The 19,493-nt window shown below is 40.7% G+C and overlaps 1 protein-coding gene across 7 annotated transcripts in view; it reads right to left on the bottom strand.

The window, feature by feature from the left end:
• TRPM3 (transient receptor potential cation channel subfamily M member 3) overlaps positions 1 to 19,493 on the bottom strand; it is a 614,509-nt gene that overhangs the window by 233,698 nt on the left and 361,318 nt on the right. For 4 of the 7 annotated variants that reach the window (XM_040251610.1, XM_040251523.1, XM_040251728.1 and 1 more), the window contains exon 7: positions 13,642 to 13,716. The exons of the other annotated variants lie outside the window; for them this stretch is intronic. In XM_040251610.1, the coding sequence (XP_040107544.1) occupies positions 13,642 to 13,716 (75 nt within the window). The remainder of the gene's footprint in view (positions 1 to 13,641; positions 13,717 to 19,493) is intronic. 7 annotated transcript variants of the gene reach the window in all.

Genomic DNA, 19,493 nt, shown 5'->3' on the forward strand with positions numbered 1-19,493 from the left:
TCAATCAACTGAAGTCTTTTGAATTCTCTGGGTTGGACAGAGATGTAAATGCCAAGGAACAGAACCCATAAGTTGATTTCAAGGATTTTAAATACTAATAAACAAACTTAGCTTTTGACTTAGTCAATGGAAAACAGTTATCCTCTCATGGCCAGATAGCTCTGACTGAAATGTTCTGCTATTAATGTCTGTATGTTTTTAGGACATCCAAACAACATCCCATGTGAATCATTTCAAAAGAAAGGGAACAGCCAATCCCAAAGGCTATAAGGCAAGTATTACTTTCATAAAAGGAGAGCGCCAGCATTATTTTCTTTGAAGCCATTGTTTGCAGGCTGAATGTTTTAATGTAATTGATCTAAGTCTACAAGAAAACTCACTCAAACAAAGCTATAGCCTTCTTAGTCTGCTCTGTTCAAAAGCCACATCAAAAGGCATTCCTTGCCTTCTCAAATATAAGGTAATCAAAGTGGTTCTAACTCATTTTACTTTTTAATTCTTTCCCCTATAAATGTGCCAGGAACCAAGTCCACAGCTTGTACAAGTTCCACTGGCTTCTTGGCAGAATTCATAAGCAGCAGAGCAGCCAGGGGAATTATGAATTGAAAAAACATGGACAGACCTAGCCCACAGTGCAGGGCATACCTGGGTAGGAGAGGGAAATGGTAAGAGAAAGGAAAATATTGCTGGTAATGGCAAAATGGCATATTAATTTGTCCTTCCAAAATAATTTTAAAAAATCTCTCTGCATCATTTGAAGGAGTCTGCAATTATTTCTCCCTGCTCTAAATGTGAAATGTTTGATTCTCTCTTTGAGGCATATTCTTTTTAACTTACTCTTTCTGGAGAACTTACATGCATCCTGCAGTCCCTAGGTTCAAAGACAAGTCTACCTTATGCCCCCCCCTTTCACCCCCCACCAGGCAGAACTAGCTATTCTCATTGTGTGTTCTTATAGGACTTACTTTTTTAAGAAGCCCATGCCAATGGATATTCTTTATAAATTTGTCAACAAACTATATTGTTATAAAAGAAAAAATTCTCATAGTACCTTATATATCTCTCATTAAATTCCACGTTTGGACATCTCTTTTCTCTCTAGGTTGGTTTATCTTTGTATCCACAGCATATCATATAGTGTTCTACGTGCAGTGGTTGCTCATTAAAATTTGGGTACAGAAGGATGGCAAGATACTGAGTCTCCTCAAGTATATCCTGATTGCTCACATATTAGACAACGAGGTAATTATTTCCATAGAAATGTTCAACTCTTTTATGATATAAACAAGTTCCCCTCAGTCAACTGATCTGGGTTTCAAGGCCCTCCAATCTGACTCTAAATTCTCATGAAATCAGGAAGTGAAGTGAAGTGAAGTGAAAGTCACTCAGTTATGCCCTACTCTTTGCGACCCCATGGACTTATACAGTCCACGGAATTCTCCAGGCCGGAATACTGGAGTGGGTAGCCTTTCCCTTCTCCAGGAGATCTTCCCAACCCAGGAATTGAACCCAGGTCTCCCGCATTGCCGGCAGATTCTTTACCAGCTAAGCCGCCAGAGAAGCCCAAGAATACTGGAGTGGGTGGCCTATCCCTTCTACAGAAGATCTTCCCAACCCAGGAATTGAGCCGGGGTCTCTTGCATTGCAGGTGGATTCTTTACCAACTGAGCTATGAGGGAAGCCCTCATGAAATCAGGAATTATGCCAAATGCCCAGTTTCTGTGCTTGTTAGTTTTCCTGTGGACTACTGAGATTGCTTTCTGATTTCTCTGCCTCTGCAACAAATATCACGTAACTGCTAGTTATCATCGGTAAATAGTCTTCTCTGTAACAATCTTTAGTGGGTTCCCAATACTTATAGATAAAAGTCCAAATCAATTTGTATGACAGACAAGGCTCCCTATATGCTGAACCCAATCTTTATTCACAGCCTCAGCTCTCCAGAACTTTCTGTTCACTCTGATTCTAGTCTCATCCAGACTATTTTCTCTATCCTTCATCTAGGATTATTTTAAAATTTCTCTTTAGCTATCCTAATTTTCAGAAAGGATTATCTTGCCCTAATCTGGATTTCATGAGGAAGAACTTTTCCTAAACTCATCCTTGGGTTTCCTATGCTCTTTTACTCACTCAGTAAATTGAAGAAGAATTGGATTTGCTCACTCTTCTTTCTCTTGGCATCTTCCTGCCTGCAGGAAACCTGACATCTCCCAACTCCCCCAGTACTGCCCCTGAGGATGTGTGCAGTGGGTTGGGGGATGAAGGCTTACTGTGGAATTCTGCATAATGCTGGTGAGTCCATAAACCCACTTGGTCAACAGTCTAAAAGTCATGTATGCTAACTTGTCCCTCAACTAAAAATGATATTTTGTGTTCCATCAACTACTTCTTTTATTTCTCAAAGTGTTTAGAACTTGAATGAGGAATAGAGGTGCTATTTATTGTGGACCCTTATAAACTCTAACTCAATCTTCCAAGTCCAGTTCAAATTTTACCAATTCCTGAGGCCCTTCCTAACTCCCTGAGGCAATATTAATTATTCATTCCTTTGTAGTCCCATTGTTTAGTTTTTTATTTTTCTACATATCCTTTGGCACTTTTAAAATTCTGCTTTGCTTTAATGAAAGTTTCATTCACTACATTGTAAACTCTTTGGGACAGAGATAACATTCTAGTTTCTACAGTGCCTCACACTTAGAAGGCAGTTCAAATAAATACTTGTGAAATGAAACAAAATTAGAAAGTACAATGTCTAGGGTCTATACCTTGGGACTACTGCTGCTGCTGCTGCTGCATCGCTTCAGTCATGTCTGACTCTGTGCGACCCCACAGACGGCAGCCCACCAGGCTCCTCTGTCCCTGGGACTCTCCAGGCAAGAACACTGGAGTGGGTTGCCATTTCCTTCTCCAATGCATGAAAGTGAAAAGTGAAAGTGAAGTCGCTCAGTCGTGTCCGACTCTTCACGACCCCATGGACTGCAGCCTACCAGGCCCCTCCACCCATGGGATTTTCCAGGCAAGAGGACTGGAGTGGGCTGCCATTTTCTTCTCCATACCTTGGGACTAGCACACCTGAAAAGGAGTGACTAAATAAATAGGTTGTTGTAAAGAGACTGAGTATCATATCTCTATACTATTGATGAAAACTGCTGAAGTAGAGATGACAGCCATTTAAATAGCCCCTGGTGTTCTTTCACAGGCTTTTACTATTGGCCTCAGTGGTGCTTAGAGACCTAGAAGAGAACATGCTCAGAAACCTGCATGAGTGCTCACACTTTGCCTGTCCATCTGGATTAAATTTGGAAGAGTCCAGATTCTTATTTATTTCTTAGAATTGGACCTAGCTAGAGTGACAACACGGAGAAGGCAATGGCAGCCCACTCCAGTCCTCTTGCCTGGAGAATCCCATAGACGGAGGAGCCTGGAAGGCTGCAGTCCATGGGGTCTCGAAGAGTCTGACACAACTGAACAACTTCACTTTCACTTTTCACTTTCATGCATTGGAGAAGGAAATGGCAACCCACTCCAGTGTTCTTGCCTGCAGAATCCCAGGGATGGGGGAGCCTGGTGGGCTGCCGTCTGTGGGGTCTCACAGAGTCAGACACAACTGATGCAACTTAGCAGTAGCAGCAGCAGAATGACAACATATCCTGGCCACTGGGTGAACCGATGCAAGGTTTACACTCTTCCCCTTGCTGAAAGAATGTCCATAAAAGCTATTACTTCCTCTGGCTGAGATGAATAGGGAACTATATGACTAAAGTGGAAACCTAATTCTGCCTCTGACGTGATGGATACATATTAGCAGCTAAGTTGCTGTAGACCAGGAGTGACCTTCATTTACCACCCAAGTTATTATAATTATTAAGATAACTGACTGCCATTATCATGTATGAGACAATGGAAGGGTACTGATTATTTGGGATTTAGTACTGATATTTAATTCAATTTCTGACCAGCAGTTGGGAAAAGCAATACATTTTTATTTGATTATCTGGCATCTTTTCCAAAAGATAATGTGCCCAATCTGATCAAAACTTGACTGTTACTAAATTCTCAGTGAGAAAATGGTGACAATGTCATGGAACCTTTTTTCTTCTGGTTTCAAGTTTCCATGGGGAGGGAGCTCCATTTGGGTGACTCATCTAGCCTTCTGTCCTTCTCTTACTTATCTCCACATACAGAATTGAGTAACCTGGTTGAGGAGAAGGCAATGGCACCCCACTCCAGTACTCTTGCCTGGAAAATCCCATGGACAGGGGAGCCTGGTGGGCTGCCGTCTATGGGATTGCACAGAGTCGGACCCAACTGAGTGCCTTCATTTCACTTTCCACTTTTCACTTTCATGCATTGGAGAAGGAAATGGTAACGCACTCCAGTGTTCTTGCCTGGAGAATCCCAGGGACAAGGGAGCCTGGTGGACTGCCGTCTATGGAGCTGCAGAGAGTTGGACACAATTGAAGCGACGCAGCAGCAGCAGCAGCAACCTGGTTGAAAAGTCTTTCGGTGAGGAGGATTTATCATCTTTTTTCCTTTTTCTCCATGGACCAGTGCCTGTCAGTGATATTAGTAAAGTTGCTTCTGTAGACCCAATTTTCTTCTCTGGTTGGCTGCCTATGGGCTGACATGAGCAGGCAAACCCATTTGGCCCTCACACTAAGTCATTATTTCCAACTACTTCATCATTAATAAAGGTGATATTTTGATCTCCATCTGCTTGATTCTAGTGTTCACCTCTCAATTTGAATCTTGTCCTGTCAAGAGTGAGTTATAATTTACTGGACTTCCTCAAGGTCCAACATCATGAATCACAATGCTGTTATTTCTGTTTCTGGCATTCATTTTGAAGCAGCATTTAACAACTTTGAGCCTCTGGTTCAAGTTTGTGAGCATGATCTTATTTTTCAAATGCAAATAAAGCCTTTTCTGATGACAATTTTTCCTTAATTTCCTTATAGTTCCTTAAAAGGAACAACAACTGCCACAGATTTAAAAAAAGCTTATCAAGAAATGGAGCCCAAACAAGGTGCTTATGAATTTCTGGGTTGCAGTGAATGACTATATGTAGTGAAGTCTACTCAGCCAACTGACTGAAGGCTCTTTCTCCCACAGGTGAAGTAGCAGCTATAGCTAGAGCACCCACCAGTTGCTGGGCACTCAGCCAGGCAGACTGTACGTGCTCACTCAATTTGCTCACCAACTCTAACATAGAGATATTATCATCCACATTTTACAGTTAAATAAATGGAGGCATTGAGGGCAAATTACAAGTCTGAACAGGGTTTCAAACAGAGGTCTGTTAGGAAATTCAGAGCCTGCACTCTGCATTCTACTTGGCTTATCTCTCATTATGGTGACTATGTAATTTATCATACAAAAACCAGGGCGTTCTTATAAGTGAAGAGGTCATCATTAATAATTTCTGGGGGATGAAAACCAGAACTATTTAGTTTTGGACAAACCTATACATATGATGGATGTGAGAGTTGGACTGTGAAGAAGGCTGAGCACCGAAGAATTGATGCTTTTGAACTGTGGTGTTGGGGAAGACTCTTGAGAATCCCTTGGACTGCAAGGAGATCCAACCAATCCATTCAGAAGGAGATTAGCCCTGGGATTTCTTTGGAAGGAATGATGCTAAAGCTGAAACTCCAGTACTTTGTCCACCTCATGAGAAGAGTTGACTCATTGGAAAAGACTCTGATGCTGGGAGGGATTGGGGGCAGGAGGAGAAGGGGACGACCCAGGATGAGATGGCTGGATGGCATCACGGACTCGATGGACATGAGTCTGAGTGAACTCCGGGAGATGGTGATGGACAGGGAGGCCTGGTGTGCTGCGATTCATGGGGTCACGAAGAGTCGGACATGACTGAGCGACTGAACTGAACCATGGCAATGGCACCCCACTCCAGTACTCTTGCCTGGAAAATCCCATGGACGGAGGAGCCTGGTGGGCTGCAGTCCATGGAGTCGCTAAGAGTCGGACATGACTGAGCGACTGCACTTTCACTTTTCCCTTTCATGCATTGGAGAAGGAAATGGCAACCTACTCCAGTATTCTTGCCTGGAGAATCCCAGGGATGGGGGAGCCTGGTGGGCTACCGTCTATGGGGTCGCACAGAGTCGGACAGGACTGAAGCGACTTAGCAGCAGCAGCATACATATGATCTCTCTAAGGTCTCAAATGAATTTCTAGCAGATTTTTAAAAACAGATGCCAATTTCAGATATTTAGAAAGGAGCCTGAGTTTATTCAGTTTCTTTGTTTGCCTCTTCCTGGCTTACAAAAGCCAAGACTCACTATTTGCCCCTCCCTGATTCCTGAGATCCAGTTTCTAGTGCCATCTAAATAAATCACAGCTGTTCATTATCAGAGATATTTCTTCTTCTAGACACACAGAGGAATGACGCTCCAAGGAAGGATTAGATCATTAAGCAAAGGAAAATAGCAACAACAATATCAGCAGCACCTGCATAAATCCTTTAGGGGGAAATGATCAATTTAAAGTTTTTCTCATGCTCTAGCATATCCTTGTTGGTGCTGAAAATAAATAACTTCTTTTCTCTCTTATAAATAAATGCCTCATTATATTCAATCACTTATGCACACTGGAGTGTCGTGATGAAAAATTGGATATAGTCAAAACCTAGGAGCATGCAGGGGGTATTCTGGGTCCTTAATCACTGGAGGTGGTTAACCTCATTATCCTACTCTGTCAAGTTGGTGGGAAGTAGCCACTTGGCTTATTACTACTGTTGCCATGAAGAGTCATTTGACTGCAATAATAAGTGCTAACTTATTAGGGTTAGCACTTTAGGGTTATCCTAATGTTTTATATATATATAAAAGAGTGTGACACTCAAAGGACTGTTCTTAAAACCCTGATTCTAATGTGCAAAGAACTAGTTTGTGCATTGAAAATTATCACAGGAAGGGGTGGGTGGAAATGCCCATTTTTCAGTTCTCGGCTCTTCTTACCATCAGTGTCTTCTCTAGCAGGATGGCTATCAAACCTAGCATGCTCCATAATCACCTCGAGGATCAGCTAAAATACACAAAGCTTCTGATCAGTGGGTCTAGAATGGGACTTGAGGATGTGCATTTCCTTACCAGCTGATCCACAAGGGAAGCCTGAGGATGTACATTTCTAACAAGTTTCTGGGTGATGCTGTTGTTGCTGGTCCAGGGACCACACTTTGAGAACTACTATCTTCACAGTGCAGGGAGTGGAGATTTGGCCTTTGAAAATAAGTGAAATCTAAGATGTGCCCCTTGGAGTAAATGAACATGAAAGCCCCTGCAGCATTACTGAAACATCCTTGTTATATTTCCAATAGTCTATTAAAGTCTAAACAAGAGTCTGCAAACTTTTCCTATAACAGGCCAGACAGCAAATGTTTTCAGCCTTGCAGGCCAGATGATTTCTGTTGCAAGTGATCAACTCTGCCACTACAGCATGAAAGCAGCCTGAGATGGTAGAGGAAAGAAGGAGCACTGACCTGGCTATGTTCCAATAAAGCTTTGTTTACAAGATGAGTAATGTGCTGGTTTTGGCCTATAGGCCATAGCTTGCCAACCTTTGAGTAACTAATGTTAAAAATGATTCATATAAGGCAACATCTGTTAGTTTGCCAAGTCCAAGTAGGCCTGTGATCAATGAGAAACCAACCAAGCTGGAAACCTGTGTCAGCCAAGCACTGACACCTGCATCAGCTGCACATGGTTGGTAGACTACTGCCCACACTGGAAAGTAGGTACTCTTCTTGCAATTCAGCCCCTACAACCAACTATTTAAAATTCACTGGCTCACCGCTTCACTCAGGGGTTTCACTGAACTGCTGGAAATTATTCACCTATACTTAATATGTTCTCTACTTGGTACTTGCTGAAAAGTCAATAATCATTGAGTTATTAGTTAATTCATATTTTGTTGCCCAGAATGACTGGCAACATTCCTGATGATCAGTTCCCAGGTCTCAACTATTTGACATGGTTGGTCATTCCTTCCTCTTGGAAATATGTTCTTTGCTTGATTTCCAAATAGCATTCACCTCTGGTTTCGCTTTCACTTAATAAGCAGCTCCTTCATCTCCTTTGCTTATAGAAGTACTGTCTCAAAGCTCGGTTCTTGGTTCTCTCTGTCTTGTCCTCTCCTCACACACTGTCCTGGTGATCTCATCCACTTACATGGTTTCCCCCACCATCAACACATGGACAACTTCCATCCTTATGAATCCAGGCCAAATATCTCCACCGAACTTCAGTTTCACATAACTGTGCTTCTCTTGCAGTCTCCACACATACTATGAAGCATCTCCGATCTGATATGTCCAAGTTAAGCTCCTGATATTGTCTCATCCCCACCATCCCCATCCTCACAGTCTTTTCTACTTGGGAAATGGCAACTCTATTCTTCTAGCTGATCAGCCCACCAAACCTGGAGCCATACCCCATATCCAATCTTATGGTAAATCTTGCCTGCTCTACCTTCGAATTACAGCTCAAATTTGACTACTTCTTACCTCCTCAACTGCTGCCACCCTTAGTCTAAGCCACCCCTAGCTTTTGCCTGGATTATTGTCATTTTGGCTGCCTTTTCTGCTGTCATTCCTGCTGCCGATTTGGATGACTCTCAACTCAGCAGGTACAGAAAACATACAAGACAATTCATTCCTTTGCTCAAAACTCTACAAGTTCCATTTGCCACAGAGTGAACGTGAAAGTCATAGGTCTTTCTGTCCTCTCTGGCCCTTGTTCCCTCTCTGGCCTCCTTTCCACCTCCTTTCCTCTCTTTATCCATATGACCACACAGGCTTCCTGATGGTCCTCAAATGTGTTGCTCACATTCCCACCTCCATGCCTTTTTATTGCCGATTCCTCGGCTGGAATTGGTTTCCCTTAAGACATAACATGGATTTCTCCCACACTTCCACCGAGTCTTCACTCAGATTTCTCCTTTTCAGGGAGTCTTCCTCTCATTCTACTGACAACTGCAGCCCCTTCCCTGAACTCCCCTTTCTGTTTTTTCTGCTTTCTCTCTCTCTCTCTTCCCAGCACATTTCACTATGAAATACACTATGTATTTTATTTTATTTTATTTTATTTTATTTTTGTCACCTTCCACCCAAATGTAAGCTCCATAAGGGCAGGATTGGTACAGACCTCTGGTCTGTCAAGGCTGCTGTGAAGTGTGCCTTGGGGAGCTGGGTCTGGTTTGGCAGAGCCCTGGGCATGGGGATATCAGCTTCAGCAAAGATGCTGCTGGCTTTCCTCAGCCAGGGAGCACCAGAGCCTTCCACCTGGGACCAAGCAGGTTTGGACAGTCGCTGTTATCACTGGTCACCTTGGCTGAGGGAAGTTAAGAGGCTCTTATTCAACTCTCCTGGTATGCCATAAGCATTAGAGAGGAGCGGCAGGGGGAGAGAGAGAGGAGAGTCGGGTGGAGAGGGGAGAGATGAGAAGAAAGAGGGAAAGATGTAGGGGGAGAGAGAGGAAGATGGGGGAGGGAGAGAAAGAGGAAGCAGGAGGGGAGAAGGGTAGAGGCAAGAGGTATGAGGAGAGAGGGGAGAGAGAGGAGAGGGGGAGGGAAGGAGGGAGGTGGAGGGAAGGGAAAGGGAGAGAGTGTAGGAGAGACATAATAGATAAAGATTAAATTTACCAAAACTAGATGGAAAGGGGACTTGGATTTATTCAAATTAAGGAAAACTATTATGTGACATTCCCTACATGCCCAACTTTATGAACAATAATTCATACACTCAACAACAGTTCTTATTATTTGAAAATGGAAATAAATAAATCAATGGAACAAAACAAACCCTGTTCCATGCATACCAAGAAAGCAGGATAGAAGGACATACAGGGTGAAGTGAACTTTCCACTTCTTCCCAAACTCCCCCATGACTTCATATTAAATTCTGATGTGCACCAGAGTCAGTATTCACTTCCTGTGTTCTCCTTTTGGGTGAAAGAAATGCTGGTAATGAGGAAGGGCTCAGCTCAGATTTGTCTGGTGGCTAGAAGAGCTGACTCTTCAGTCTTCATCCCCCACTCCACTGTTTCAGCAAAGGTGCACCTGCCTCATCCCACCAGGATAGGCCAGAGAGCCCCGTGTGGGCCCAGAGATGCCAAGGCTCATTAGCCAGCAAGAACTGTTGATTCCTCTGCCTGGGATTTAGGACTTGAGTGTTTGCCTGCAGGGCTGTGGCATGTGGGACTTCACGGCTTGTGAGATCTGGCCTCCTTGCAGAACAGGGACAGCCTGTTCAGCGAGAGTAAGAGCGCTTGTTTGCCTCAGCGACGGATGCCAAAAATACAGAAAAAGCTGCTTGCTTATTTGGCCAAAATGAGGGCATAACATCTCTATTTTTCTCATATTTTTCAGGGGTTAATGATCTTCAGCTACGAGTTTAAGTTAAAAGATTTATTTTATTCTGTTAAAACTTACAACAGCTTTATTACTGACATCTTGGGAGTACTATTTCTAGTCATTTTCCAAGTCTATATGAAATATAGACTTTTATCCACTACTTTAAATGGTTTGAAATGATCCAAACACTATTTTGAAAGGTGGGTACCAAACACTATTTTGAAAGCCCCTGGGAAGGGGCTTTGAAAGGTCCTATGACAAGTTCTCTAACCAGATCCATCACTAGTGAATTAAAATCTCAGCCTGCCTTTTTTAAAGACCCCCCTAGTGAGATACCTTATTTTCTCCAATTATATCCCACTGTAAAATTGTTGATTATGGCAGAAAAGTAATCAGTCAGCACAAGTTTTCCTATCTATTTTATGTTTGTCTAACTTTCTAAAGTTAACTACACATTTCTACTGAATGGTTGATACTAATCTAGACTGAAAAGCAGTCAAGGGCAATTATCATTTTAGATAAGTAGGAAAAATCAATACTTATTTCTGCTTCTATGTAAGTGGAAATAATGAAGCCATGTTGGCACTGGTTGCCACAAATATGTATATCCTTAGACTATCTAAATCCACAAGATAGAAATGATTTAACCACAAGCCCGAGTCAACAGAAACACAGTCACATTTCCAGAATAAATGCTATTATGCCCATGATAGTTGGAAGTATGCATGATGGTCTCTGCCTGTACACATTTCTATTTATTTATCCTCCCTGAGTTTAGTTATTACTGTTTTATTATGTGTCCTTTCTATATAGCTTGTAGTTTCTAAACATGTCTATTATATTTTTACAACAGGCTGTAAATGAGAGTTAAAAATAAGGCCAGAAAATCAAATATTGATGTTTATAATAATTTATTGATCACCTACCTACCCACATGTGCCAGGCACTGTGCTAGCTTTGCATGATGACAAAGGTGAGGATGACTCAGGCTCTGCTCACAGGGAGCTCACAATCTACAGTTGATGGGGAAGTGGTACACAAACAACCACTCTATCAAAAAGGCTGTGCTATGGGAACGTGGGTGACGTGATCAACAGCTGAGTCTAAGACAATCACTTGTGTGTGTGTGAGTGTCTCAGGTTAGGGGATTTCTGACAGGATTTCAGAGAAAAGAAGATTTTCAAGCTGAGATTTAAGAGTGTAGAATTTTGCCAGTAAGTAGAGTTGGGAAACGCTGAATTTCCACAAATGTCAAAATGGGACAAAAACACATCCAACAGGGTATGTCATTTAAGAGAAACTGCAAGTAGCTTGGAATGGGTGGGACATAAGGTCCACAGGCATTAGGAAGGAGAAGAAAGCTAGAAAAACAGATGAAAAGATATGGAAGGTCTTCCAATTAGCAGTGAAAGGAGGGAAAGACTGAGTTCCATCAAGGAGGTTTATGTTATCATCAGAGGAAGCTGTTAGTTTTGCCAGTAAAAGGAAATGTTGCAGTCAAATATTTGCAACCCAAATCTTTCTAATCTGAAAGGCGATCTCAGCATCCTTTCCTACATGTAGAAGAACCTAGTAGATCTTATTAGAATGGTAGTCAGTTCCCCAGTTCAGACTCATTTATTGACAGGAACTGTCCCAGTCCCAGAATAGAGAGTTCCAATGTGGAATGAGGTCTTTCCTAAAAAAGACAGTGCTCCTAGCTCAAATTGGAAAATAAGTCAGATAAACAAGACAGGCAAATACCAAGAAACAGCTTTTACTAAAATTTGTTCTATTCCTTCAATATTATTCTTTTAACTCCGAGATTATCTTGATTGACAAAATGACTTCTCATTAAGAAGCATGGCAAACAGTTCAGCATCACAGCTAACTTCTGTCAAGTCATTTTATAAGATGAAGAGAGGGTAGATGTCTAAACTGTAACTGTCTTCTTCACACAACCTATTCTTTGAAGGGAAAATTCTTTAAAAGGCAAAGAAAACTTCAAACAACGTTCAGTTGACAGCATCGAGAAAATGGCAAGTTATTACAGTCCACAGTTAACTGATCATGTATTTTGGATGGTCTTCTACTTGAATGGTTGAGTGTACCAGTAGTAACAATTTTCAGTGATGAGGCTGAACATGTTAGAGCATCCAAGAAAGACAGTGAGATGTTCCTGATGTATATGTAAGCTGGTCAGAGGAAGTTTAACATCCTTTTCAGGTCACTTGATTTGAATCCAGGGCTATCAGTCTCTGAGAATCTAAATTCACTGCTTCCTACTTTCAGGGCTCCCCAGATGAAGTTCTGCTATAACCTTTTACTTGTTATTTATCTCATGGAATAGTTATGAGCTCAGTGATGGAAAATTCATGTCATGGTTACCCGCAATGCATTGGATGATGGTGCAATGATCAAAAAAGATGCTGGTGATGACAATTGAACGTCCCTTTGCCTTCCCAGCCTCCTTCATATATTCTCAGGCATAGGATGACAAAGGGAAGTCCACGAGTCACATGAAGAAAGACTGTAGCCATGGGCACACGACCAGGAACTCCTCAGTTTGTCTTCACCCCTGCCGCCCATGCCACCACCCCATCCTACTTCTTCCTGATCCTGTTCCTGTCAATTCCCCTACCGTCTTGCCACTAACCGCAATCCCTCCACCCAAAAGTTCTGCCAATCCTTAACCCCAACTGAATCAATGTTCAACCCACTCCTGATGGAGATTTCATGTTCAAACAGTTGTTGAGTGAAATCATGACCCCTAAACCCTCCAAGGTAACAACATTTTAGAGAAAAGTCCTTTTGAATGAAATAATGCTTCCTTATATGAGGCCAAAAAGAGCAACAATTTTGGAATCCCATCAGCCTAGGTTTGTACCTGGCTGTGCCACTAAGTGGATAATAAAACAAGGGCTTAACTACCCTGAGATGCCATTTTATCAATGGCAAAGAAGGTAGATAATAATTCCTACTTTGAAGGGTTTTTGTGACTATTAAAAGAGACAGTATACATGAAAATGCTAGCACAGTGCCTGGAATATACTAGGACTTCAATAAATGCTCACTTCTCTCTTCTCCATCTTATGTGGCATTATTAGGATGATAAGTAATAGAGAGTAATTAATCTCTGATGTGGTTGGATGTTTTAGAAGAGATAGAGATAAACAGCAGTCACAGGGAGGGATAGTGTTAGGAATTTATAAAGGAAATTATTATTTCTATGGTTAATTTTCTTGGTTGGGGTTTAAGAGGAGATTCATGTTGTCCATTAATTATACTTACCAATTGGGTCTAATTGGCAACTACCCCAAAATGAATAAAACAAGCGGGAGTCAAGAGAGAAAAACGGCAGGCATCCTGTCAAAAAATAAAATCTTTGAAATTTCTACAACCCAACCGTCACATACACATTTTATTAAAGCAGACTGATCGCCCAATTTGTAAATGTACACATGTGATGGCACCTCAGGTTGCATATTCAGATCTATGCACAGCATCAGACAGCACTCTGCACCAGCTATACCACTCCTCATTGCTCCTTCAGCTGAACTGGCCCTTAAAATAAACATCCCCTTTGCTGGATGTATCCTTCATCATTCTGTTTCAGCCTAGGTAACTGCTATAGGAGTTAAAGGGTTAAATGAGTCAATCCATGTTAAGTGCCTATAACAATACTTAGCACTCAGTAAATCCTCAAGAAATGTTTGTTGTTGTTATACTAATTATACTAATAATATGTCTTCTGTGACCAAACAAGAAATGGATTCCTCCCATCCTCCTTTAAAAAGTCTTCTTATTAATTTCTAGAAATGTGTCTTATTCTCACAAAATTAGCTACTTTTGACCTGAAAGAAGTACTTTTTTTAGAGGCCAATGTACTTATTTTCTTTTAAAGGGGAACTGAAACCAACGCCAATGTGTCACTCAACATACCTAACGTTATTTACTGAAGAGATCCCCACATTTCCGTCTCTTCTTTTTTTATCAGCCAAGAAAATGATCAATTAGATAGAGTCATTTATTTCTATGTCTATCTGTCATATAGATTATTTATCTCCATCATCTATCTATCTTCAAAAGAAGTTGAAGACATTTCATTATAATAGGTTTCCTACCAATTTGGCTATTCTACCTATTCTAGATAAATTTAGTGGTGAGTCATGTCTCTGGAATGGTAACTTATTAACAAGCTAGTTAAAGGCTAGATGCCTCAGGCAGGATCTCATTTCAAATCTAGGCCTCAAGAGAATCTGCCTCTGCCCCCTTTTGCTCCTTCCCTAAAACAGCATTTACAGAGGGGCCCAGATCCTCAAGTGAGATCTTCCAGACTTAGTTTCCTTGGATCAACTTAGGTTTCTAGAGAGTGCGCCAGTTGTTGTTGGTTGGGCAGGGAGTAACTGATTGGTGAGAGGCATAGATAGGTCCCATCCCACTTTTCAGGGAACATTATTTGGTAATTCCTCAGTGACTGTAACTTGGCAGAGCAGCCTTTTCATAGCAATATTCCTTGAAGCACAAAATATAAGGGTTGGCTGTTCTGGATTCTCAATAGGTTGCAAAATAATAAACTAAGAGTAACTAATGTATGTTTTCCAAAGACAGTGCTAAGTCATGTCCGACTCTTATGACTCCATCAACTGTAGTCTGCCAGGCTCCTCTGTTCTTGGGATTTTCCAGGCAAGAATGAATACTGGAGTGGGTTGCCACTTCCTTCTCCAGGGGAACTTCCCAACCCAGGAATTGAACCCCTAAATTTACTAATCAGCACATTCCTGAGAACAGAAATTCAGCTTGGGAGCACATACCTCCCAAAGCCGCTCTACTACTCACTGTATGCAACAATTAGACCACTTGCTAAATACTATGAGCGAAATCTCAAAGAGTTGATGACACAAATCCTCCTGGAAATTTAACACAAAAGCACTTGTTTAAGGAACCCAGCACAAAATTGGCTTAGCTGCATCTTTCTACAGACTGAACAGCACACTGGTATTTTTAGTTTCTTTCTTTTTTTCCCTCCACAGTTACCAAGCCCTAATGAACAAAAGTTAAATGACATTTTAGTGCAGATCAACCAGATTTGTTGCATGGCTAAAAATGGAAATGTCTGAACATCTGCTGTCAGTTGACTGTGATTCCAATTCTCTTGATACTTCCTTGTTTACCCTTCAGGATGCAGTGGAGAAATGGTCTCAAGGGGAAAAATGGGAGAATAAAGGGCTAAGGATTTTGCATCAAATAAGGTTGATATCCCAAATGCCCTGCTTTTATTCCTTCCTCTGGTGGCTGGAGAACCTTTTCTTATTTGAGGTCTCCTGGTGCTTTGTTAAAAAGAATAAGAGAAGTAGCTCCCAAACTAAGGGGGTAACAATGCTGAGCAAAGAGTAGCAGATTTGAAGTTTGGAGTCCTGAATTCAGGTAAAAGTTGTGCCAGTTAATTCACTGTATGAATTTAGGTAGGACACATGATTGACCTTTTCCAAGTGAGTTTTCCTATCTGGGAAATGAAGGCAATGAACTAGATGAAATATATATGTATATATAATATCTATGATAATTTACAGTTATGAAATATAGAATATGAATATATGAATAGCTCTGCTTCTGCCCCATCTAATCTATGCATACATAATAAGTCCTATTTATCATATTATATGATATTGTATCTTGACAACATTCTATTAAGAAGCTTCAATAAAAGGGAAACAATGAAACACCCATATCTTATCCTTATGATTTTGATGATCGTATTTCCTAAAAAACAAACTAAGCCTAGTTCACATATAGACCTTATATTTGCAGCTGAAATTTTGCTTATGAAGGTAGGGAAAACAATTTAATGAAAGTAAAATAAATGTAAGTAGACTCATGCTATGCACTACCTTTCTAAATATTGAAAGCTTTCACCTGCATGGTGCTTGCAATCTGTTACCCCAATTCCATCTATCAAAATCTTCCTTGACCACTCCCCCTCCATAAACATTCCGTCAGAAGCTTTTGGTTTGAATTCCTATTGTATTTCATATCATTCAAGGACATTTAACATCTGCTGCTGTTCAATGCAGCCCTTTCATACTGAGAAGACATAGAGCACAACAGTTGAGGCGTGGATGCAAGCAGACTTCTTGGATCTGGCACTTACTTACAGTCTGACTTTGGGGGCTATTACTTGCCCTTTCTTTGCCTCAGTTTTTCTTTTGGCCAATGGGAATAATAATAGTACTTATTTCATAGGGTTGTTGTAAGGATTAAATCAGTTATTTCTCGTAAAATTTTTAGAATAGCACTTGATAGCTAGTTATTGTTAACTTAATTGCAAAACTCTAAGTTCTTCAAGTGCACTTCTGCTGCTGCTGCTGCTAAGTCACTTCAGTCATGTCCGATTCTGTGTGACCCCAGAGATGGCAGCCCACCAGGCTCCACCGTCCCTGGGATTCTCCAGGCAAGAACACTGGAGTGGATTGCCATTTCCTTCTCCAATGCATGAAAGTGAAAAGTGAAAGTGAAGTCACTCAGTCGTGTCCGACTCTTAGTGACCCCATGGACTGCATACATAATAAGTATGCAGGCTCCTCCGTCAATGGATTTTCCAGGCAAGAGTACTGGAGTGGGTTGCCATTGTCTTCTCCATTCGAGTGCACGGTTATGTCTTATTTATCTAGCCATCTCTACAGTGCGTTGTATATTGAAGATATACAAGTAAATACTGGTAGAGTGACAGAAGAACTATCAAGAGGAAATTAACAGAGAGTGATCACTATTTATTTTAGGCGACAGAGTTTTTGAGTTCTCCTTCTTGCCACATTTTGAAAAGCTGAAGAACTTTTGACATGTATTTTGTCTCCATACAAAACATCTTAAGAGCATAGTGGAGTCAGGAATATAGTGGGAGCCTTTTTTTCCAGTGTGAGCATTACAGACAATATTCAGAGTGAAACGGCTTTTGACTGAGTTGAGTGTGAGCCTGCTCCATCACAGGGAGTAGGACCCAGGAAGAGGGGAGCTGGACTATAGGATGCCCAAGAGCCTAGTAAAAGGAAAATGCACAATTTAGCTCTATAGAATTGTGCTCACAGTAGAGATATAAAAATAGGGTATTTACAGTAGCCCCATCACACTAGGATATCTGGTTATGGCTAAGGACTGGGAATAAACTTAGGCCATTTTGTCATTTACCAAATCTAAACAGGGAAGATAATTTTGGTTCTGATTTCAGCTACTCTCAAATATAAGCATCAAACCTGTTACATATAATCAAGAAAACGTAAATGTTTATAATTAAATGTAATATATAATGTATTAATAAATGTATAATTATAAATGTATAGTTAAATGTAATATAATTAAGAAAACGTAAAACAACAGTTACACTGTTGTTCAGTAGGCTTTCACTTAAGAAAAAGAACATAAAACTACCACTGGATATATTTCCATATGAGCCCAGAGAGAACTATTACGTTATTCATAATAACTTCAAAGCATTTCACTGTATGTCTACATGTAATTTGCATGTGTCTCAGTCACTCAACTCAGTCGTGCCCAACTCTTTGCAACTCCATGGGCTCTGTCCATGGGATTTTCCCAGCAAGATTAGTGGTGTGTGTTGGATTTAATTGGTCATTTATTGGTGAATCTTTGAATTATTTCCATTTTTATTACTATAAACAATATGGCAATAAACATGCATAAAAAAATCCCTAGAAGTAAAAAAGCGTATGTACATTAAAATTTAACAGGGTACCCAAATTATCTTCCAAATAAGGTTGCCCATATTTGTCCACCCTCCCATACAGATTTCCACACATACTTAATGACACTAGATAATTTTAACTTTGGTTTTCGTTCATGCTGATAGGTTAGAAAGCATTTCATTGTTGGCTTGGCTTTCATTTCTTTAATTTTAAGTGAAGTTGAGCACTCCACACACCCCCTCCCTGCCCCTCAATTATCCTGTTAATATATTTTGCCCTTTGTCTTACAGGATTTTCCCTTTGGCTTTGTAGATGACCTTTGCTTATTATGTAAATGAGCTCTTTGTCATGGATGCAAATGTTTTCTTTTTTCCATTTGTTTTTTGAATTTATTTATACTATTTTCTTGATAAAGGTGAAAGAAGAGAGTGAAAAAGCTGGTTTAAAACTCAATCAAAAAGCGAAGATCATGGCATCCTGTCCAATTATTTCATGGCAAACAGATGGGGAAACAATGGAAATATATGACTTTATTTTCTTTCTATTAATTTTCTTTCTTTCTCTTTATTTTGATTTCTCCAAAATCACTGCAGATGGTGACTGCAGCCATGAAATTAAAAGACGCTTGCTCTTTGGGAAAAAAGCTATGACGAAACTAGACAGTGTATTAAAAAGCAGAGACATTACTTTGCCAACAAAGGTCTGTATAGTCAAAGCTATTGTTTTTCCAGTAGTCATGCATGAATGTGAGAATTGGATCATAAAGAAGGCTGAATGCCAAAGAATTGATGCTTTTGAACTGTGGTGTTGGAGAAGACTCTTAAGAGTCCCTTGGACTGCAAGGAGATCAAATCAGTCAATCCTAATGGAGATCAGTCCTGAATATTTGTTGGAAGGACTGATGCTGAAGCTGAAACTCCAAAACTTTGGCCACCTGATGTGAAGAACTGACTCACTGGAAAAGACCTTGATGCTGGGAAAGATTGAAGGCAGGAGGAGAAGGGGACGACAGAGGATGAGATGGTTGGATGGCATCACTGACTCAATGGATATGTTTGAGCAAGCTCCAGGAAATGGTGAAGGACAGTGAAGCCTGGTGTGCTGTATAGTCCATGCGATTGCAAAGAGTCGGACATGACTGAGCAATGGAGCAACAACAACATACTAATTTCTAATGGAGTTTCTAAACACTGAATCTATTTTCTACAGAAACAGTCTGTCTGAATGAAAAACTCACAATAGCTCTGAATCTGGTATTAGAAACAGATGAGGGAAAAAGATACTAGGCAAAGTACAAAAATAGGCCAAGAAACCATTCAATACAAAGATTATCTACAGAGGAAAGGTAAGGTCTATTTTCAAAATGCTGGCCTATGGTTTTATTAAATAGATTCTCCTAGGTTTATTCACTTAACAAGATAGAAAAGAAACCCCAGCTATTTT

Source organism: Oryx dammah, unplaced genomic scaffold (assembly GCF_014754425.2).
Source record: "Oryx dammah isolate SB20612 unplaced genomic scaffold, SCBI_Odam_1.1 HiC_scaffold_1, whole genome shotgun sequence".
NCBI lineage: Eukaryota > Metazoa > Chordata > Mammalia > Artiodactyla > Bovidae > Oryx > Oryx dammah.